General features: G+C 39.7%; 1 protein-coding gene across 8 annotated transcripts in view; it reads left to right on the top strand.

Moving 5' to 3' along the window:
- Window positions 1-23,241, top strand: part of IL1RAPL2 (interleukin 1 receptor accessory protein like 2) — a 396,752-nt gene that overhangs the window by 186,504 nt on the left and 187,007 nt on the right. For 7 of the 8 annotated variants that reach the window (XM_019290846.2, XM_039571946.1, XM_039571947.1 and 4 more), the window contains exon 3: window positions 13,902-14,175. The exons of the other annotated variant lie outside the window; for it this stretch is intronic. In XM_019290846.2, the coding sequence (XP_019146391.1) occupies window positions 13,902-14,175 (274 nt within the window). The remainder of the gene's footprint in view (window positions 1-13,901; window positions 14,176-23,241) is intronic. 8 annotated transcript variants of the gene reach the window in all.

Below are 23,241 nucleotides of genomic sequence, written 5' to 3'. Positions count from 1 at the left end.
AGAGAACCAAAATTTCAGAATATTTAGCATGCAGCCTACACTTTTCATTTAGCAGTAAATGGTTTTCCCAGCACAAAGTTTGGAGATGCGTGGGCGTTTGAGAAATCCTTTCCTAATTAATGTAGAGTTTGCAAAACCAGGTTGAAAGTCAGTTTTCTTGTACCATATTCTTGTAACCCCAGTCCCCTTTGTCCATGCCTGCTTTTGGATGTGTGTTGGTCTGGGTCTGGTGGAACACTGCTGTCATCCCTCACATCCTTCATGTTATCCGTGCTCTCTGGAGTGCCAAGACTATTTTTAAATATATGCAAATAGAAGCAAAGAAGTGCAGGGTCCGTGATTCCTGCTGTGTAGATTTGTCTCTTCTAAGAGGAGAAGCAGTTCAATAGCAATTGGGCTATTAGTGGTGCTTTTTGTTATCTAAAGTTCGTAGCTCGTTAATGAGGTTGTATTTGCTTATCTTTCTTACTGAGGACACACTAGTCAGTCCTAGGAAAGAGGAAAAAAATCCAACTCTCATGATTTTGATGACATACTTTGGAATATTTAATATTAATAACAAAAAAATTGCACTGTAAAGGTTTATGAAGCCCTGGGCAGTCTGGAGAGGGAAAGCTTGGTACAGTTTTTCAAAACAATGGCTAGAAGGGTTCTGGCACCATGTTATTCACTACACATCAAAATTAACACATTACAAACAGTGGTTATTTTCAATTATGTAAAAGCAGATGAGTCTTTGGAGAGATTAAAATGAGATTTGTAATGGCTTAGGAGAATTCTTAAAATTGACAATTTGACACAGCATGATTTCAGATTATGTGAAATCTGGCATGAGGATATTTATATTTCTGTTTGCAAAGATTCTGTTCAAAGTTGTCATGATGGAAATATTTACAGTGAAGACACAATAATGTCTTTAATATGCAAATCATTCTAATTGCATTTCTTACACTGTCAACCTCAGTGAAGTATCATTTCTTTCACAAGTGACACATGAAAAAATATGATTGTGTTTGTGATAGTCTTATTTCCAACAGAAATACACCAGACAGTCTTCATCTTTGAAGAAGTCCTCTTTATCAGCTGTTCCCTTAACATAGTTTGCATGACGCCTGCATCTCTATTTCTGATTCATATGCCTGCTTCTACAGAGCCTCTCTGTTTTATTCTTCTTCCCCTCTCACAAAGAGGGTTTGCTGTAGGGATGTGCTCCCAGTCGTGTTGTCCCCCAGTCTGCAGGACACAGAGGTTGTGTGGGGTGCACTGATCTCCGTGGGAGCTGGATGCCGTCCACACCTCTGAGGCTGGACCCTGTATCTTGTGAAAACAAGAATGATTTTCTGCCATTAAATTCTGCTTTAACCTTGATAAGAGCAGATTCAAAGTGCCTTTTTTTTTTTTTTGGTGCCCCAGTAACATGTGTTAGTCTGTCAGACACCTCTCACTTCACTTCCCTGTCTGTACCCAAAATCCCTACCCTGCGGTCACATGCCTCCTGTGTGCTTTTTCTTCTCCAGCTGGGAACAGTCATTTTCCTCTTTCTTCAGATGTAAAGCTGGACAGATGACAGTTCTGTCATCTCAACTGAAAAATCTGGCATTGTGAGCTGAAAAAAATAATACCGTCAAAACAATAATAAAATTGGGTTGAATTAAATAGAGCATTTTTAATTGGGAATGCATCCACTCACAACACTGTGTGTCATAATTAATCCTCCCTCCCCTCTCCAGCTTTCTCACTGGGAAACTTCCCCACTATTTGCTGAATTCTACTTGGGTTTAGCAGGAGCAGTGAGGGAAGGATCAGCGGGCAGGAGAGCCCCAGCCTTGATGTGGGAGGAAGGAGCCCTCTGAAAGGAGCAGGGACAGCCTGGCTGCCCTGAGCAGGGATGGGAGTCCCCCAGGCACCAAGCATTTGCAGCCCCTCAAACTTACTGAGATAGCTTCAACAAGGCTTGGAAATGAGCCCCCTCTCTATGAAGAAGGATGGATGGATGGATGGATGGATGGATGGATGGATGGATGGATGGATGGATGGAAAAAGAAGGGATCCAGCTTTGCATTTCTGTCCTGTCTTCCCTAATCACTGTGAATTTTTTTCTGTTTAAGAACTGAAGTACTGATTTTCCATGTTTCAAAGCAGGGTTTCTTAAGTGGAAAACATAATGGTTTTCTTTGGGGTGATCCTTCCAGTGGCCAATCCAGGTTTAGTCACCTCTGTGCTTTGCCATATTAATAATTTTAAAATATTACTAAAACAGTTGTCTTCAAGCTGTTATGGCAGTCAATTCCCAAGGCTGGTACAGGAAATCATGGAATGTGGGTTAGGATAAGAAACTGGGAGTAAGTGAGCAAATGAGCAGTCTCCACCTTGCTTACTGAGTATTGGGTAACCAGTGGAGAGACATTAATTAAACATGTTGCTCCAGTTATGAAATTTTTCTGGTTTAGCAGTAGCTCAGGTGGAGGTTTTTATGACGAGTTTCAGAGGTGGCTTTTACCGTTGCGCTGTGATGATTTAATAACATGCTGATGGATGAGGGGACTGCAGGGCAGTGTCCCACCTGGAGGATGTGTTGACATCCAAAGTAAGGCCTGAGGCCAGCTCCCCTCCCGTATCCCCAACTCCCACCTTTGCTCAGCCTCAGCCCTGGAGCTCAAACATCTCCATCTTCCCATCCCTTTTCAGTGGAACAGGCAGCAGGTGCATGTTTTGCAGCGAGTTGGCGCCATTGAGGATGACAGGAGGCCCATGAATAAAACACAGACCTGTTTGTTTTGTGCCGTTCTGAGCAAATGATGTATTAGTAATGAAGTATTTGCAGTTTGTTGCTTTTGCTTACTAATAAATGAAATGTTCCTGTTGACAGTTTTGTTTCTGGCTCATGAAGTTACAGGGAAGTGTGAGGGAGAAGGCTGCAGACTGGGCTGATTTGGGGTCTGTCTGCTTTATGATGGTTCTCACTTAAAAATAGTCACTGCTTTGTGTCAGCTTGAAGCAGGGACAGTGTTTGTGGGGTTTCGGTCAGTATTGCCTCTGCTCTGAATCTCCTGAGTAAAGACTTTGGAAAATGATTGGAAATAGGATGAAGTCCTTGGGAATGGGACCATATGGGGAGTTGCAGTCCCGGTGATGACAAAAGGGCCCCTCTACCCCAACAAGGGATGATCTCTGGGGCAAGGGAGAAGCAAATTCTTAGGAATGGGAGCTTGAGAGGGGACTGAGAGTAGTTGTGGTACTGGTGACCAGTCCTGCTCAGAGTCACTGCTCACAACTCATCTGGACGTGGGTGGGGATTTGGGGAACTGGCAGGCCATGGGGGGCTGTGATGGCAGTCCCCCACAAGGCCTTTTTTTCAGAAAAGGAGGTGGATGTGGTCCCATCAACAGGACCCTTGTTTTCATTGAAGGTGAGGGGCTGCCAGTGGATGCAATGCTGCAGGATGTTGCAATTGGCAGCTTTTAGACAATAGCTATGTAAATGTAAAGGTGTTCCTAAGCAAATGTGCCACACTGTGTTCCAGAGCACAGCACTGCATTGCCACTTTACCTAGAGAGACACATCTGTAGCACAGGTAGCTCTTGTAATGGCTCATTTTTCTATCGTCCTTAATTTTTCTTTTTTACATGTAATTATAATGACTTGCAATTAGGATAACCCTGTTTGTTTATTTTAAATAGAAACAAGTCTTAAGAACAATGTTTAATGTTTAAAAATATCTCATTTTGAAAGCATTTCATAATTCATCACTTACAGAGATATTTTAATTAAATAACCCACTAAGACTTCTACTCATGACTATCCTATAAAAGCAAATACTCTTTTGATTTGTGAATGTTCATTTTACTGAAATGCAATCTAGTGTGTTCTGCAGTCAGGAGGATTTCCTATTTAAATTCTGCTGCATACATGCAGATAATGAATTAAAATAAGAGGAGGAATTACAACCTAGGTTAGAGTGTGGGTCACAGCCTTTTCAAACAGAGGTCCTCCTGTCATGCAAATGGAAATGGTAATTGGCTCACTGCAGCTGAAATTATCTGTGCCAGATAACAGGAAGAATGGCACAGCAATTGTAAAATGGCAAATATGTGTAAATATCCAAAGGTAGATGTGTAGAGTCAAAGCAAATGACCAAAGCTAGTTATTTGTTGCAAGTAAATTAAGATGAACTTGACTTGTTCCCTTCTATTCATATGCATGTCCTGATTGAAAATTGGGCATTCTCTCTTCTTCTTTTTTTTTTTTTTTACATTGCTATGTGTTCATCCAGTACTTTATAGTCATCCAAGCCCCAAAACATTCATTCTACCCAGTGTGTTTATGATGGGGAACCAGTTTTTTAAAGCATTTGGTAATCTTGTGATGGATTGATTGCATCTTTGTAAGCTAGAAAATAAATGATTAAGGAGTTGGGTAGTGCATGTGTGCACCAAGATCTGGATATTTGTGAGAAAGGCTCCCTTTATGTGTCTGTGAACTGTGAAGGGCTGTGTTGGTGGTAGGACAAACCATAGGGTCAGGTGAGTTGGAAGAGACCCCTGGAAGTCTGGAATCTGGCTCCGCTCCAAGGCCCGGGATGATGGCGTAGTTGGCTCTATGGGACAGGCAGCAGCATTGGTTAGGCACCAGTTGCCCATGGTAGATGGGGAATTTGGGTTACCAGAAATGTCCCTGCTGAGGTGTCCCAGTAAATGATTGCTTAAACCTTGCACAAACACCATGGAGATCATCCCCAGGAATAACTCAGTCCTGCTTTCCTCTGGTGGTGGGCTCTTTTGATAGTCTCCTTGCTCTCTTTCCCTGTCAAGCACTCTTCCTCTGACACAGGTGAGATGTGGTAGGAGCTCTTACAGCAGAACTGTGTCTCTTAAGGATTCCCCTCTACAGACAGTGGAAGAAATTAATTTGTCCCTGTGTATTCAACACGGAGTCCATCTTCCTAACCTAATTCAAGCTCAAAAGTACTATGCCCTCAGACCAGGTAATCCAATTCAAGCTGTCCACATACTTGAAAAACAGATGTGAGATAAAATAATCTTGTGCATGTACACCAGTTCTCCTACCCCACAGGGGCTACCTAGTTAATAGAGGTTCATTCTCTTCAATTTTAAATTCTTGTTATTCACAATTCTTTCCTACAACTCCCTTCTGGGAATAACAAGCAGTGAATAATAGAGTTTTCTAATTGTGTGATTACTTGAGACTGCAACTGCCTGATCTGGGAGCTAGTTTTCATTTACTTTACCTTCAGTAACTTTATTCAAAGGAGCTAATGAAAAGAGACTCATCAATTATTGAGATAAATTCAGCTTTGTTCCCAAAGTTTGCACGGTGCTAAAGACATGAAAATAGAGCTTTGTGAAAGTTTATGTGGTTAATGTGGTTGGCTGGAGAATATTGAAACTGTCTTAGAGAGTGTCCTTAAAGAGCTCATGTGTAGTCAACAGCACTTAAAATATTAAATGCATATTCCTTCGGGTATAAAGTGTGTCTTCAGTGTGTTACTCCTTACCCGAAAACTTGTTAGGATAAAACTTTTATTTATAAATGCAAAGAAATATTTTCATTCTGTTTTACTTGTTATTGGTATCAGTTACTGTTCTCCCTTAGATACTGATTCTTCTTTCTTTCTATCTATCTCCTTTGTCTGAATATAGTTCTGTGCACCAAAGAAGTATCAAAAGTGCTGGGAAATCTCTCTTTGAGTTTTTCCATCATTCATTAATTCCCTCAGAAATCCAAAGAGCTAAAAAAAATGGCAACATCCACCGTATGACATGCTAGAAAAAAATTACTTTTTTCCCCTGTTTTGAAGCTTGGAAAAGGGAAGTATTTTTGTTTACTAGATTTTGTGGACAATATGAGAAAAGAAAAACCCATCTTCAGATGGGTTTCGGAGCTGGATGAACACTAATTTAAAGTCTTTGAGTTCATACCTGTGTTTGCACTGACTTTTTGGTTGTCTGAGTTGTTCATTTATGGAACTTAAAATTTAGGATTTAAACAGGAAAATTTTGTTACTTTTTCAGTCCAAGAAGCAGCTGTAAATGTCCCGTATCTGATCTGGCCACTTCAATCTAGAGCAACATACTTTTCTTGCTTAAAATAATGTTCCCTTGCTAGTTGGTGCTAATTTAATCATATTATTTCATGGCTGTCTTTGAAGAAATGGATATTAATTTATAGATCCTCAAAGAAGAAAAGTTTAGTGGTTTGGATACCTCGTTCGCTGCAGATCACCCACTTGGCTTTAGTGCCTTGAAGCAAAGAGGGAGGCTGGGGAGAGGCAGGAGATTTGTCAATGACCTTTCCTACAGCTCTTCCAAATCTGCTGCCCCATTGCAGGAGGGGAACTGGAGTGGGAAGGGTGGGGGCCAGGCAGTGGCGGTGGGGCTGAGAAGGCAGGACAGGCTGGGGCACATGCCTTGAACCCATGTCTGGGACTTCACAAAATACATGAAAGCATGAACCCATGAAGTATGATTTCTTTATTGTTCATGTCCTGGCTCTACTGCTGTTCATTGTCAAGGTGGCTTTTACATTGTTTTCTAATGTGGTGACAGCTGCAGAGAATCAAGGCATTACACTGAATATTTTAAACCAAACCTCTTTTATAAGTTCCAATTTCTTTACTTCAACACAGGCTCTTTAAAAACCTGCCAGATGTTGAAGTGATTAGGAGATCAAGGTCACCAAATACTAATTTTTAGGGTAAATATGCTGCATTTTAAAGAGTTACGCTAGTGCCCTCCCCATCTCTTTCTCTGTGCTCAGCAGAGCGATCAGCTCAACACAAAGAGCACAGCTTTGGAAGGGCACTTCAGGTTCCATCTGTCTCTGGGAACATCTGACTTGGAAGAGGTAGCAAAGAATATGACGAGAACAGGGATTTTCTTTCCCTCACAGAATGTGTCTCAGACCTCCCTGTCTCCAGCAAAATCTTAACCTGACAGCTGTGATTTGCTCTTCTCTCCATCAGGAAGCATTCCAAAAAACCCCTGTGATAAGGTGGCACCTGAAAAGCTGGCTCTGACAAGTGCTACGGGATGAAATGCCCCTGTCCAGTCACTTCTACTGATGTTGCCACAGCATTTTCATTCTTCAAGTATAATTTCTAAGCCTCGACCTCATTAATATGCTGTCACTCCTGGAGGCTGAGATTTTGTTCAGGGTTTTTTCTCCCCCTAGAGATTTTTGGTGATCTACCAGTATGTTCTTTCTTTTGCATTTTCAATACAAGGCTAAAATGCTCCTGGCTCCATATGCATACATAATTCAGGGCAGAGCAATCTGTGGTGATTTGAACCTCTGGCTGTATATATTTACAGTGAGTTTGACCTCAAAGGAAATGATGAGTGTTCGGCTGGAATATTTGACATTTGAGTTGGGTTGTTTAGCTGTGGATTATAAGAAAAGCTGGTCAAAAAAATGAAGCATACACGAGTCTTAAAAACCTTTTAGTCCTTCCTACAGAAATTCGAAGCTTTGATCAAAATTTGGAAAAAAAAAAATAGGTAGCGTATAAGGACATTTAAATGCACTTTTCGTTATTTTTGGCCCAGATTTGGAGAAACATTTGCATGTTGCTAAATTTAATGAAGATTTTTTGCACGCATCATTACTTGACTTAGGAATTTTGGAATATTTGCACTTTTACGTGCCTTGAAAATCCCAAACCTGTTCACCAGTGAGTTTTAATAGTCTAATTCTTTCTGGATAATAATTAGAAAATGAGATCAGAGTAGAAAAACTGCAAAGTCTGTGAGTGATCCTATTCTTAGATGTTGTGTTTCTACAGCAAAATAATCTTGGTTATTGCTGAAACAAGGTGTTACTGTCATAGAAGTGAATTAGTGAGAGTTGTTAACAGGGTTGTAGGAGAAGCATGGCAAAATTCACCCATCTTGAACCATGATAAACTTGTTTTTGCTCAAGATTGGTTGTTTTCTAAGTGATCTTATCTCCAACAGATACATTTTTTGATTTTGTGTCACTCAGGAGAAAATGATTTGATTTTTTTCTAAAGTGTACTTTAAAACATGGATATAGAGTCAAAACCTAGAGTCTACTTGATTCAAAGAAGGGTAATACAGAAAAGAGACATGGCAGACACTTTACCTGAACTTCACCCTCCTCCCCTTCCTGCCTGCTCTTAGCAATTGCTCCTCTGCTTCTGGGCAATGTTACCCTCCACTTCCTCTTACAACATTGCCAGCATGGGCTTCTTCTTCTCCCCTGTAAAGCCAGGTAACTTGCTCTTCGTGTCAGAGATATCAGCTCAGATGTCTCTCAGTAGAGTGAGTTTTTATTAACAGTTATGAGAGTGTCCTTTCACCATCCAGTTTGGTCAGTCAGCTAAGACGAGGGAACTCCACACGCAGAGATCTCACCCTGCTTTGAAGGTAACATCCATGCTATTGAACACTGCACAAAGTGATCAAGAGAGTGTGTTATTTGCAATGTGTTCTCTGACCAGCAAATGTGTCTCTGAGCATTGGAGTATTTAAAGAATACTCAGAAGGGTGTGGTGGTTGCTGTCAGTTTTTAAGGCAGCTCAGGTGCCCAGTGGTTCATGGTGGGAGGAGCAGGGAAAGGCTCTGGGAGGAGATGGGACACACACTGGGTTCTGCTGATATTCAGGTCTCAAATGGCAGTGCCAGGCTGTGATGAGAAGCCGGCAGAGGTCTGCAAGCACTGCAGCAGCATTAGCACAGTGCAGCCAAAAATCCAGAGATGTGAAACCAATTACATATGGCGACCCTGACCCTTGAGATCATGTCCAGCCGAAGCTGCTAAAGGTTTTACTGTGTGTGCTCAAATGTGGGGTGTGTTCCCTTTTCTGCAGAATCAAGGTCTGAAAATACCAAGTTGCCAAAAATTCATAGGCTGTAACTGATTTCTCCCCTTTAAGACTCTAAAAAATTTGCAGCTCTCTTTGGCAATTCTTAATGGAGTGCATCTATCATTGCTATGTGTCTGCAAACCCTGAGCATGATGGATATCAGTTTCTGGACTCTGCTGTTCTACAGCTAAGATATATATATAACAATATAACTCTTGTATTAGAGGAATGGTGGTTTTATTTCTGGCTGTACCTACAGTCACAAGTATTGCCTACTTTGCAGAGCAATAAATGTAATGCATTAGCTAGTGTATTTTTTTTTTAATTATTTATTTGTAGATTATTTCAATTTAAATTGAGATTTTCAGGTAACAAGGTAGGCAAACATGTTTAACAATGCCATGATATAAATTGCTGTAGGTGACAGATCCCTATAAAAATTATAACAGGCAGATGCGCAATACAAAAAATTATTCATGTGACAGCAATCAGGAAGACAAATTACTCATAGACGATGTACATGCTCCTCTATAATTGCTCATAAATTATTATGGTTCATGTTAAAATGCATCTAGACTCTCTAGACAACTAGATTTATTTAAAATAAGAGTAATGGAAAAATGCCAGGAAATGTTGAGGAAGAAGATGCAGTACATGCTTTGGGTGATTGCTAACATTAAAGTACAGTAACTTGTTGTCAGCCAACTTAATCCATAATTTCCTTATTAGTTTTGTAACCTTTATTTTCAATTCACTCTGTGCTCAGGTTGCAGTAGCCTGGATAGGTAACTGGGATGGGCCCAGTGGGGCTGTACTGTGGTTCACTGCTGCTGTCTTTCCCAGCCCATGGGGGACGCAATAGGACGCTCTCTTGCACTTATGAGGGAGAGAGCTCTCCTGAGCACTTTCACGTTCTGTGCAATAGGATTGAATTTAGTCAGCTGGGGTAGAAGTTATGCTAAGAGGATGGGGAAGATTGACAGATAGATGGGCAAACCACTTTTCCTTGGGAACCTGGGATTAAAATGGGACAGTGTTTTCCATATTCTCTTAATGTTCCAAATTACATATGAAAAAGAAAATCTGTATTAGAAGTGTGTAAAGTACATCCACAATAGACAGGATTTAATTTGAATGAGCTTTCAGTCAGGCACTTACCAGGTGATTATAGGGTAGCAGAGAAATGGTATATATACATTTATTATATAATAAATGCCTTTCTAATGCTATTCTTTTTCTCACCAACCTAATTATATTACATATTGAGAGCCAGCCCAACAAAAATGACAGCAAACTTTGTTCTGGATAATGGAGTGCTGAACTCCACCTAAGCAGCTCCAGTCATTTGTAATGACAGCTTGGAGAATACTCCAAACGAATCTAACAATGCTCATGCTCCAGTGACTGACAGCACGGCAAGAGGAAAAATTCCAGCTTCCATATGAGTACAGGGAGCCTGACCTAGATTTTAGCCTCTACAGCTTCAGAAGAGGAAACATTCTTGGCTGTGTATTGAACAAGAAAAAAAGAGCAAGGGGAAAAAGTCATCTCCTGTCTTTCTTCAATAATTAAGATTTAGTCAAGGCGCTCTGTGAGACTTCTCCTCTCCACAGATTTCACCAGCCCTATAATGACTGGTTGCTTCGTTCCCTGTGTGCTCTTCTCTCTTTAATTATACCCTCCTGGCCTGCTGCAGGGAGACTTGTCACAGGGGAGTAGCTGGGGTAGGCAGGGCCATGGGCAGCAGCCTGCCTGCACCTTCCCCCTCTGGCCCACTCCCTATTGGGGTCAGCCTCCTGTGGGCTGCTCAAATTCTTGCATTCTGATACTGTTAGTAGGCGGAAAAAGTCTCTAGTGTAAATTTCCTTTTCTTTCTTTTCTTCTTTGGGATGCAGGTGCTATGCTGGGCTCAGGTCACCATGTCCGGTGCCTCCACTGGAGTGCTGGCAATGGCCAACAGAGCACTGGACCCACCGCCATATTGTCCTCTGGAGCAGCTGGAGAGGGTTTTTAGCCATTCTGGTGACCTGGTTGTAAATTTCCTTTCAAATGCCTTTCATCTATTCCACTGTGCTTCCTATACTTCAACAGCTCAATTTCTGGAATTAGAATAGAAGTGCATATGAGAAAGGAAAAGAAATTTTCAAATGAAAGTAGAAGATGAGGCAGATTGAATGACACTGAGGGTTGCTTAGTGTTTGAGCTGTGCTTTGACAAGTTGTTTGATATGGGAAAAATTTCATTGGAGGCATGGTATTTTCAGCTTCCAGATTTGGATTTCCATATTGGGTCAGTACCTAACTACAGAACTCCTACTAATTGTGACTCTGCTCTGTGGAATAAATGAAAACCTGGCACTGCTCTCCTTGATCCACAAGCTTTCCATGTATGTCTCATTGTTAGTTATTCATTGGTGTGGTTTAACTTTGCCAAACCAGCACAGGTTTGAAAGCTTTAGACGATGTGACAGGATTCGATTGACACAAGAGTGACAGAATTAATTAGATTGGCTGAATTAATTAGATTGGCTGAACTAGTCTGTATCTAAATTCCAGTTCTGGACACTCGTGTTCAGTTCAACTTAGGCTTCTGTGACTTTGCTAAAGCACAGGAGAGAGGGTGCCTTTGAAAATACCTATGTGTCCTGGAGAATAAGGGATGAGGCATCTGGAGATCTCAGCATTGCCTTGCACATCCCTTGCTGAGAGAAGGCAGCTGTGAGCTCCTCACTGTTCTTTAATTGTAAATCACACCAGCCTAAAGAGCAGGACTTAAAAAAAGCACAGAGCTTTTCTGAGGAAGCGCTGTATGGAGTACAATAATACCTGCTAAGTGTAAAAGCCCTGTCATCTATATAAAATAATTCATGGTGTCAGAACCAGGCATTTAATGTAAAAGTGGATTGGGTGGTGGTGTAGGACTGGAAGAACCAGGTTCTTTCTCCAGCTCTGCTGCTGGTTGCCCATATCTGTGCAGCAGCAACACACAGAAAGAGGTCAATTAGGTGTTTCTTGGGGTCCCGGCAAGGGCATGTTCAAGTTACAATGTGGAGCTTTGGTCACAGTGAAGGATGTTATAAACCTGGAGGAGATTCACTGAGAACAAATGCTTCAGTACAGGATTTTCAAATAATGATTATCCAAGCTTGTCCTATTGTGTGTGGCACTAAGTGTTAGAGGAAGGACACAGAGGAAGCAGCAAGGAAAAGGAACATCCGTAAATTGCTGCTGGCCTTTCAGTTGATGTCATTAACAGCAGCCGTTAAAAGCAATGAATTTTAATTTAAATCAGCAGGATGTTTCCAGCAAAATGAGAATGAAAATGAAAACTGAAGTTAACTGGAACAGTGTGTACATAACTTCAGGTGAAGGGTTTGGGGGGCTTTTTTGATGAAGAAAGAAGAAGTCAGCTGGCACAACCAGCTGCTGCTTTTGCACCTGCCTGTGGGGTGGAGGGCAGGAACAGGAAACACCCTGGGGGTAAAGGTGTTGCATGATCTCCCTTCACCTGTCAAAACCGTCATGAGTAATGTTTTGAGTAACGGGCTTCCCTTCCCTCCTGAGCTTTTCTTTTCACAAGTTTGTTTTGCAGCAAGATGCTACATGGAAGTTTATGTCCAAAAAAAGTATGAAAGTGGACAGTGTCAACAAGTTTAACATGTGGTTCAGGTGCATGGCTCACATGATCACAGTACAATTAAAGCTGATTTACTGTGATGGGAAAATTAAAACCTTCCATTTATTACGGTTACTTTTGAATGATTAAAGAGTAACCTGAAAACTTGGTAGACATAATTTAAAGGTTGTAAAAGTCACTAAAAGTAGGACCAGACCTGATATTCCATGTACAGAAATTTGTGCTCACTACCTTTGTTTAGGAAGTAAATTAAAAAATCACTTGATGACAGAATGCAATTGATGATGTGTATTAAATGAAGAGTGTCTGAGGATATCCAACATTTATAGTTTGAGAATTGATACTGTAAATGCAGAAGAGGCAACTTGAGAGTTACCTGGTTGAATTTGAGGTGCTGCATTAAGGGTAAAGAGGTTTCATTTACTTGTAGCTTAATATGATCAATAAATTCTAAAAGCTCCATATTTAATCAATTCTATTAACTTTAGGTACTGTGTTTGCCTTTTGATGATGTGCCTTTGAAATCTTTTTCTTTGGTTTTATTCTTGGCTGATTTTCAAGCTTATAATTTTTCCAGCAATGAAAAAGATTGAATTAAAAGGTCTCTTATAAGTGATATGTTGATATGTGTGCATGTGCTAGGACTGTATTGTAACTAAGATAATAGCAATGGGAGAAAAAATTGTAGGGAGAAGTAATCTTTTATTAAACTGTCTGATGTGTGTTAATTTTAAAGTGAAGTATCAGGAAAACTGTTTCAAAAGGTTTTGCTGAACAGAACATCAAAATATGTCCTTTCTTATTTGTATGACTCCTGTATTAAGTTTGATTGCATTGGCAGCATGTTGCAATTGTATCCTGTTGTATATAATACAGATCTCTACAGTTTGAGTAGCCTGTAGAGAAAAAACCCAACTATGTGGAACTGCCTTGAAAAGAAAATTATAAATGTGACATCTGTCATTTGGGGATTTTTTTGCATAACATAATTAACAGAGGTGGATGGAAAAGCTTTAAGGGATAAGATTGGTATCAGATGCCAATGTACATTTTCCTCCAACAAGGAACTGGAGAATTCAAAACTGGTTTACAGAGGCAAGTAGTTAAGATGCAAAACATTTGGTTTATTTAATAAAGAATTCGTGTTTTGGGGATGAAAGTAATGATATTCTAAAGAAGTGGAATTGAGCAAGCTCAGTGTGCTTGCCTGCACATTCACAGTTTCATGTAATTAAAAGAGGTGTATGAAACCACTTACTTGCCAGTAACCGCTTTAGGTTTTTCATGTACCCTAAAACAATTCAGCACATGACAAAAGCCATTTCTTTTAATGTATTGTATTGCATTTCCCAAGCTGCCTTCTACTATATTGAAAAATGTTTCTGTGTCTAATATTTCTTTATTATTATTTTGCTTTCAGTTGATGGTTGCATTGACTGGTCAGTGGATCTCAAGACATACATGGCTTTGGCAGGTGAACCAGTCCGAGTGAAATGTGCCCTTTTCTACAGCTATATCAGAACTAATTATAGCATGGCCCAAAGCACAGGTCTTAGGCTTATGTGGTACAAAAACAAAGGAGATTTAGAAGAACCCATTATATTTTCCGAAGTTAGGATGAGCAAGGATGAAGATTCCATATGGTTTCACTCGGTTGAGTTGCAAGACAGTGGTTTCTACACATGTGTTCTAAGGTGAGTATTGTGTTAAAGTCTAAATAAGAGTGTGGGGATTATTGGTTAATAATGTATGGAGTATTAGATATTGGTTAAAAAAAATCATTTTAGCTATTAGAATTGAGATATTCATCCAGTTAATACATATTCAATTTTTTATTCTCATAATTATATATTTCACATAATGTTTTGTCTCAAAATTAGTTTCCCTAGTAATTATAGTTACCTCATCCAGTAGCTATAATTAATGTGCTTTCACTTAATTGCTTCTTTTTTAAATACAACATTTGCAAATACTCGATTTGCTGTAAACCTTCAGAACTTGATACTTCTTAAATCATGAAGTATTTTGTTTAAGTACTGTTCTGTTTCAAATTCTCAGAGTTATTAAAAAGTTATAGTTTGAATTATTCTGATGGGATCAGGCCATGGGGAGTTACAGTTCTGTCTGGTTTTGAAGAAATGTTTATTTTAATATACAATTATGATTTAGCATAAATTTAAGCAGACCTTGTTTGGTAAGGCACCAAAATGCATTTCTCAGAAGTATCTTGGAGCTGTTGGATGAGCCTTAAATTAAACATGTGCTGGAGCTCGTGATTTCCATCATGTAGATGTTGATGTCATCTCTATGCCTAAAATGAGAAGATAAAAAAAGGAGGACTTTTGAAGAATGAATGAATAAATATTCCTTAAATGATCAGTTTTGAATTAAAAGGAGTTTACAGATACTTTGGACGATTTGGTTTTAGACTATCTAGTTTCAGATAATAAGTTTGTTTCATCCTTGTCGGCTATTCTGTACTAAAATTAGACGTTTGATGAATTAAATAACAAGTACTGCAGCAAATAACAGCACTGTTCAGAACCCAGAATTTGCTCTCTGTCCATCTCTGCTGAGTCGTGCTGCCTCAGCTGCCTCAGACTATTTTGATCCTGAAGAATGCTACTGAAATCAAGGATTGTGCCCTGGAGTGTGGTGGTTTGTACTGGGCCAATGTCCTGTTTAAATATTGGATATATCTGCCAAACTCAGCAGTTGGATTGTGCTGAGGCCTTTTGAGTTTTTCTTTTATCAGCTGCTCTGTCAGAGGTTGGGTGTGATGTGAACTTCCTGATTCCAAAATGTTATGGGAAGATGGTGATTTACATGTTTCAAGGGAGTCGTGCTTTATTCATAAGAAGTCACTGTTGTGATAATCAAGTTACTAGTTTAATACTCTGAAACATTTTAATGCAAATCCCTTGTGAAAAATAAAGAATTGATCTTAGATCAAATTCTGGAACATACTTTTTTTCTGGGAAATTTCAAAACTCTGCTCATTTACATGACAAAGTAGTTTTGGTAACAAATGGGCAAGTTCTTGAATAATTCATGGCTTCTTCTCATTTTCAGCTAAAAACTATATGACATGCTTCTTGGAAGGCATTACACAGCAACAAGATCTTCCTTGTCAGTTACACAGTTTTCTTGCTTTGACTAGAACTTTCTTGTATAGTTACAGATATTTTTGCCTTTTTCAGATTTATGTCAGAGTGCAGAATAATATGTGTAGTAGTTACAGATAAAAGACTATATTTCTTCCTTTGCTGAATTAATTTTTTCTTCCAAAAGCATGGTAATGAATGCTTGCTGTTATTGTTTATGAAACCATAGAAGTCTTAAAATAGCTGAGGATGTAGCAATAGTAACTGATTTTAATTTCATTAAAATCGAGCTATGTAAAACATAATGTTCTGAAATGTGATCACACTTCTGTGGGAGACTATCCACACCATTAACTGTGTAATTTCAGCTTTATTAATCTATTTTTTTTTTTGAGAGGGATAAGCAGGTGTTTGCATTTTAGTCATTAACCAGGATCACCTGCTTTATGAGAATTAAGAGGTCACAAATGAGAGCAGTCATTTTAGAATATGATTTTATTTTCTAGAAGCATTAACAATCTCTGTTACAAATGCTATCTTTTGTAGACTGAATTAGCAGAGACTGGCAGATAGAACTTGATGCAATGGAAATGAAAATGTGACTGTCTCCATCAGTGTGCAACACAGGGTTTAGGGTTGCATGCATAGCTGAGTCATTTGGTTTGGTAGCTGAAAGAAAAAAATTGGGGAGGAAAATGCTTTTGATTCAAGATAAATTTAAAACTTTTTCTCAACAAAGAAGTTTTCATTTAGATTCTTTAAAAGAAAATCAGAAGCAATTCAATTCTAAATTGATGTCTTCCTAGCCACTCATCAGGGGTGCGTGAAGCCCTGGTGCAACTCGCTGTGCTGTCCAAAGCATGAAATCCCACATTTGCATGTCCCACTGGCCAGGCTGTGCTGAGTTCCACCACTTCAAGTCTCTTGCCTTAGAACTGTTCTGTCTGTTATTTATGCTTGTCTTTGCAAATAGGCGCAAGGGGGTGAGATGCTTAGATGTGGTGCTAAGGCCAAGTGGGATGAGAGGTCCTGGTCCCAGAAGTTCATGGGTTGAAAGGAAGGACACACTCTTGATCTGGGAAGTCAATAGTGAGAGCTCTGTTAATTTACTCTCCCCCAATTTGTTACTTTTTTCCCAGTCAACACAAGATGACAGATAAGAAAACTGTATGGGGAAAATGTCAACTGTACTTTTCACTGAATTTCTTATTTGTTGAAGTGTTTCTTCTCAATTCTAAAAAAAAAAAACCAAAAAACCAACCTGTTTTTCAAGAAGCTGCATTTTCTAGTTGCTCACGCGTGCTTGTAGGATCAAGGCATGACTATCAGTGAGGCAGTGCGAAGGAATCTTTCAGAAGCCACTTGAGAAGGGTGGATATGAGCAGGTGAAGGATAGGCTACTATGACAGTGATTTGGAATGGGTAAAAATTAAATGTGTCAGTGAATTATTTCTTATACAGAATTGCCGTTTCAATAATCATAATGTCTGTTTTGTAAAAGAACCTGTAATACTAAATAAAATTAAGGAGTACTAGATCAACCCTTATAAATGAGGTTGTTTCTCCAGACTGAAGAGATTTGATATTATAATTTAAATGTTACCTCTCCTTTATTAACCAATTAAACATTATTCCATAGACAGGTGTGGGGGTGTGTGTAATAGGAGGATTATTGTTGCATTAAAACCTATTTCTCCCTTCTCAAAATACATTTTGGCATTGAGCTCACACTCAGATGCAAACTGAAGCGTGATATTTTTCTCTAGTGCTAAGCATATTAAAAGGTCTTGATTCTGCAAGGATTTTTAAAAGAGTGCAGAGTTGAGCTGTGTTAGGTAAGCCATGTGAATTCCATGGGTCTTCTTTGTTCTTGGATGCCTTTTCTGTGTCAAATCAGGGATATTGCTGCTTAATCCGAAAGGGATTCTAAGTAATGGATAGCTGTGTATTTCATTGCAGTTCCCAGGTAAATGCTGCAAGGTTTGTATCATGACTTTACTGCCCAGTGTGGAAATGCTGTGTTCTGGAGGTACATACCCTGGATATGCCATTAATCTTCCAGCACCCAGCAATGCTACTTTCAGATAAAGCTGTTGGCATTTTTTTTATGGAGGTTTGGTGGTCTGGGATTTTCACATCAGCACTCTGGATTGCAGCTTCTTCACTGAAGGATTCAGAGATGAGCACATCAAAACCAAACATGGGAATTACACTCAACCTAAATGCATAAGGTGGCCCTAAAGTTCTGAGTATGTAGGGCAGTCTTTTGCCTGATCATGATCTGCTTTTGCTGTCTGAACAGATACATCTGCTTTTCTGTGTTAAAAGCCTGTTTTTTAAAGGCAGAATGAGAACTGGGCCAACTTAGATCATCTTCACCTGGTGAAAGAAGAGAAGATGAGCTGGGGAAGAAATCTCAGCAGAACTTAGCATAAATTTGCCCTCGCGTAGGGATTGCTCATGGAAATCTTCTTCTAACTAGGCTCAGCTCCAAAAAAACCTGTAGTGAGCATTTAAAGAATGAAACCAGTAGGAGTAAAAACATAAGTACCTATTTGCTGTTAATTAATTGTTAGTGAAATAAAATAACTTGATTCCCATAATATGATTCAGGAGGGTAGAAAATCTGAGCCTCAAGAGGGTGCAGGGAAGCAGGAGAAAATTTGTGGTCACCAAACTGGCTAATGAAGCTAAGTCTTGATTTTTGTACAGGATGCAGAATAACAAGGGAGTGAGGGCCTTGAATGCTGTGGGGGAATAAGCTTGCAGGTCTCTAATACCAGCATTTGATGCCAGACAACTGCTAACAAATCAAGTTAGGAAATCTGTGTATTCTTCATCCGTTGCTGTATCCCTGTGAACACAATTCTTAATGGAGAGCAATGTTGCTATGGACATGCACAGAGGAATTGAGCCTTTGCTGAGCCGTTGGTTAACTATTGAGATACCACTTTCTGAGCAGTAATAAAATACAGCAATAGTAGATTTTAAGCCTTCTGGCTTAAAATGTCTGTGGAGCACATGACCAGCAAATCAAAATCAGATTTAGACAGCCTGGAGGGGCTGACAGTAAAGTCTGCGGCACAACCTCTGTGCTCTCACTTCAGAGGGTGTTAGGCAGGGCTCAGGGGCTTGTTTCAAGTGCCTACCTGGACTGCAGAATGCACCATCAGCTCAGAAAAAACTTCATCCCTTCTCTGAATGCTGAAAGTCTGGCTTCTGAGCAGCATGAAAAAAGAGGTGTTTTCAGATCCAAACAGAAATGTTGGACTAAATCATAATGTGCAAATACGTGGGGGTACGGTCACTTTCTCTGCAGCCATCTCTTAAAATACGTGTTTTAAAGCAGTTTTTCATTTTGTTGATAGCAATACAGAATGTTTCACGTGCTTTGGCTTTGCTCAGCATTCAGCTGCTCGTGACAAAGGTGATTTTGTATCTCAAACCCCAGTGGATGCAGTGTTGTAATTCCAGTTTAGCCATAGAATACCATCTTACATATCCATTACTGGCAAGTGCTTTATTTCCCCATAGACTATTACTGTATCCCGCAGCCGTAGGAGAGAAGATCCAACATGCAGGAATTGTGCAGCAAGATTGATTTATTTAATTATTTTACAGCTCTTTTATAGACTTTTTCTTCATAGTCTAATTGGACAAAGGATCTGCCACACCTTGGGGTGATTGGCTAAAATCCTAAAACATCCATTGTCAAAATATTTTTCTACTGTACCATAAACAAAGCTTTGCAAGGTCACAGGTGTTCATAGTTTATAGAACTTCTGCTAATCTCTTCGTGAGAGAGAAAAATATCCCATGGGCTTAGAAAGAAGCAAGAAAATTCTTGCTAGCAGCAATATTGTATCCACAATAGACTTACTCTGGAAAGATCTAAAGATGATACTTTCTTGTGGACTAGTGTCTTTAATTATTGGATATCCAAGATGAGCACATCTAACTAGCTGATGGATTACCTATCTCAGTTACCTCTCAGACTTGCACACTGGTATGTGATCAGCTTTCCTGTACAGTCCCAGGCATGACTGTAGAAGCAGCAACATCTCACATTTGGAGCAAGTGGATTCAGCATGGCACAGGCTTTCCAGGCTCTGTATGATACTAACATTAAATGCCACACATTAAAAGTCTGTGACATTTCCCACAATAAAATTGACTGATTCTGTATAAACAAAATCCCTGTGAGGTATAGTATTCAATACTTGAATTCAGTGCTAGAGCAGATACATTATAAAGTCAGTATGATTCATGATAAAATAATTTTTCTTGAGGTTTTATCACTGAGATATAATGTTTTGGCATTATCAAAATGCAGGGGAAAGTGGAATCAGAATGCTTCTACATTTGTATCTAAAATTGTGTAGAAACTGATGGTGCTCCTGCAAATCATTTTGATAAGATTGTCTTTATTGAGAGAAATCAGTTCAGTCTATTCTTTGCAGAAAAACAAAGATTTGTTTCTCTTCCCTGGTGATATGTATATTTCTTCTCACTCACCCTCCTCCTCTAAAGCTTTAAAAGAGAAATTATTCATCCTCTATTACTCTGAAAAATAATGTTTACAGTTGATGAGAAGCTGCACAAACAGTCAAGGCTTCAAGCAGAAATATCCATGTTTGTGGTTGGAGAGCATCCAGTGGCTTCCCTGTTGCAGTAGCATGGACAAGAATGAGAATATTGTGTATCCTTCAGTTTTCCTAAGAGTGAAATCCCAGATTTAGCTACTTTTAAAATCACTGACCTTACTTTGTAGCCTCTACAGGTTGTCATAACAAAGCTCCGTGTGCTGCAGTGCCTCAGTAATGTTTCAGCTCACTGTGACTGGTTGCTCCTGAAGTGCCTTCCCTGGTGAGCTTCAAACCTTGCCTAGAGGAGAGAAAGGAAGCAGAGTGGAGGGACTACGTCCTCATACAGTCAGACTTTGCCTTTGCCTGCTGAAATGTTTCAGCCCTCCTCAGCCATCTCCTCTCCAACATGTCAGGGAGTTTTCATTTCCCTTCTGTTCTCCAAATAACAGTGAGAATATGCTTACCCAGGTATCATTCCTGTTGGAATCCCCATCGAGCCATCTGTAACTACAACACATCAGTAGAAAATGTTGTCTGTGTCCTGTGAGTGGACAGACAAAGGGAAGGTTTCCTGAGGAAATCCATCATGCCCAAAGTACAAGATGACAGACCCGTAGGAGGTTAAACTGATATTTGGTAAGTGAAGGAGGACAATTTCTTCTTTTCTGGCCACCACTGAAGGGAAGGCACAGCCAGGAGGACTTGGCTGCAGGACTCAAACAGTTCACATTGCAAGGACATTCACTTCATGATTCTTTCATTCCTTGTATACCCTGTGAGACAATAACTGATCCACTGGTTTTCCTGCTCAATTGCCTGTGTACAAGCAGAGCAGGACCTGCCTTTCAACACTGCATCTGCAAAATAGGACTTATGTGCCAAACTAAGGATGTGCTCCACAGGTTTTATTCCCACAGGCAACAAAATCACTGAGGTTTAGCAACACAGACAAGTCTGATGGGTGTCTTGAATGCAATTTTTGTTTTCTGTGCTAGGTGTCTAATAAAAAAAAGCATAGAGGAGTAGATACACTAGTCCACATGGTGTGTGTTTTGGAAGAAATAAAGGAGAAAGTGTTCAGTGCTCTCAGAAACAGAAACAGTGCTCTCACAAATGCAAAATTATTGGAAGGGGATTTCTTAATACTGACCTGAGAGCATGTTGTTTGTAATGGGGCTTTTCAGTAAGACTATGTGATTTAACATTAATATCCAAGTTCTAATAGAAAAGTATTAGGAAATAAATGAAAAGGGCTTAGTCACTTGTAGTAGCTAACTTTAAAGCAACTTGCTGCCTTCTCACTTTTAAGGACAAGGAAGGAATTTTCCCTCAGAGGAAACCCAGCCAATTACAGGTTTTCTTCTGCTGGAACAGGGTGTCTGAAGCTGACAGAGACCACATAGTTCATGACCTTAGGTGTGATATGCTGCAGTAACTTAGTGTTCTTTTGGCTTCTGCATTTCTTCTGTGTTCTGTATTGTGTTTTCATATATTCACTTCTAACATTTAATGACTAACATCAGTGAAAAGTTTAAAAAAAAAACCCAAACCCAAGGAACACTGTAGGCCTATGTGATTCAACTTAAACGTTGGGAGATTTTCTCTTGTGTCTGGGTAGTCCCTGTTGTAACGACTGACTGGTGGTTTGCTTTTCAGTTGCATCTATCACAATGCAGAGGTCATTGGCACCTGTGCATGTGTGTATGAAGGCAACCAGAAAGGAAATAGCTCCTCCTGACCCTAACCATGTATGAATCAGTTGGCTGTCACTTATTATTCTTCTTTCATAAGATGCACATCCTGACATTTTTATGTCACATTTCCCTTTTAAGATGATGTCCAAATTAAATTTAAACTTGGAGCTAAGCTTTGGTGAGAGAGACCCAACTGTGAGATGTTCTACCCAACTGCCATATCCAAACATCTTTTCTTCTTCATCCCAGGATCAAGAAGTACAAAAATTCTCTAAACATGGCTAAACTCACAGTGAGGAGTACAGGTCTTGCTTTTAAGTGCCTCTGGTGAGAACTAGATTGTAGACAGGTGATTTGAGGAGACATTCCTGCTTGTCTATTTTTCAAGCTGTAATTAATATGAGCCTTTTAAAGCTACCTTTCAGTGACTTTGCTCAGAAGATTTTTCTTTTGAATAGAAAGGGTATAGCCTTTCTTCATTGTAAAACATGGCCCTCTGAGACATCCAGTATGTTTTAGTCAAGCTCAAATTGTCTTGTTTCTAGTGAGTCTTATGTAGAGATTGGATCTCAGGAGGAAAAAAGTGCATAAAGAATAAAAATTCTTGATGAGTGATGGGTTAGTTCCACACAGATACTTTTTCTGCTTGAAGGGAATGGGGCCTTAAACAGTACCTCTGTCTGGATTCACCACCTCTTCCTCTGTTGGAGGAGGTAATGTAAGAACACTGGATTTGTAACATTGTGCTGGTTTCAAGCACTTAATTTCTGAGATCATACTTCCATGGTGTTATTTTCTTTTCCTAGGGGGATCTTGAAAATCTGTCAGATGCTAAAGGAAAGGTAACATGCAATTACGATTTCTCCTTTTCAGGCATAGGAGTTGGTATTAGAATAACAGTTGTAACAGCAACAAGAAAGCAAAATACAGGACAGGAGTGTTTGGAGCAGAACCAAGGCCAGGTACCACACACAACCCACAGAATCACTGCACCTCTTGGCCTTTGGTTCAGGGGGCAACTACAGCACTGTCAGCCTGTTCCTCTTTGGGTATTGCTCTCTTACTTGACAAATTAATAAGAACTAAAAATCAAAAAAATTTCAAGGGTCTCTGATTTATAACCTCTGGCTGTCATTTGCACCATAGGCAGGAAATTGATCTTTTCCAGACAATGACTCCAAACATGTAGGAGTTAGTGGGAGTCACTGAGAAATAAGTTAACACTTGAGTGAGATCTTGGAAGAGTAAGTAATATATGGTGGCCGGTGAACATACATTACAAGGGAGAGAGAGTTTTCAGTAAGACAAGTCCCTAGTACCACAAGAACCACTTCATGTTAGGGTGGCCGGAAGGGCTTCTCCCAGGATGCTTGTTC

The sequence above is a fragment of the Corvus cornix genome, chromosome 4A (assembly GCF_000738735.6).
Source record: "Corvus cornix cornix isolate S_Up_H32 chromosome 4A, ASM73873v5, whole genome shotgun sequence".
NCBI lineage: Eukaryota > Metazoa > Chordata > Aves > Passeriformes > Corvidae > Corvus > Corvus cornix.
This window is presented reverse-complemented; position numbering and strand designations above follow the sequence as displayed.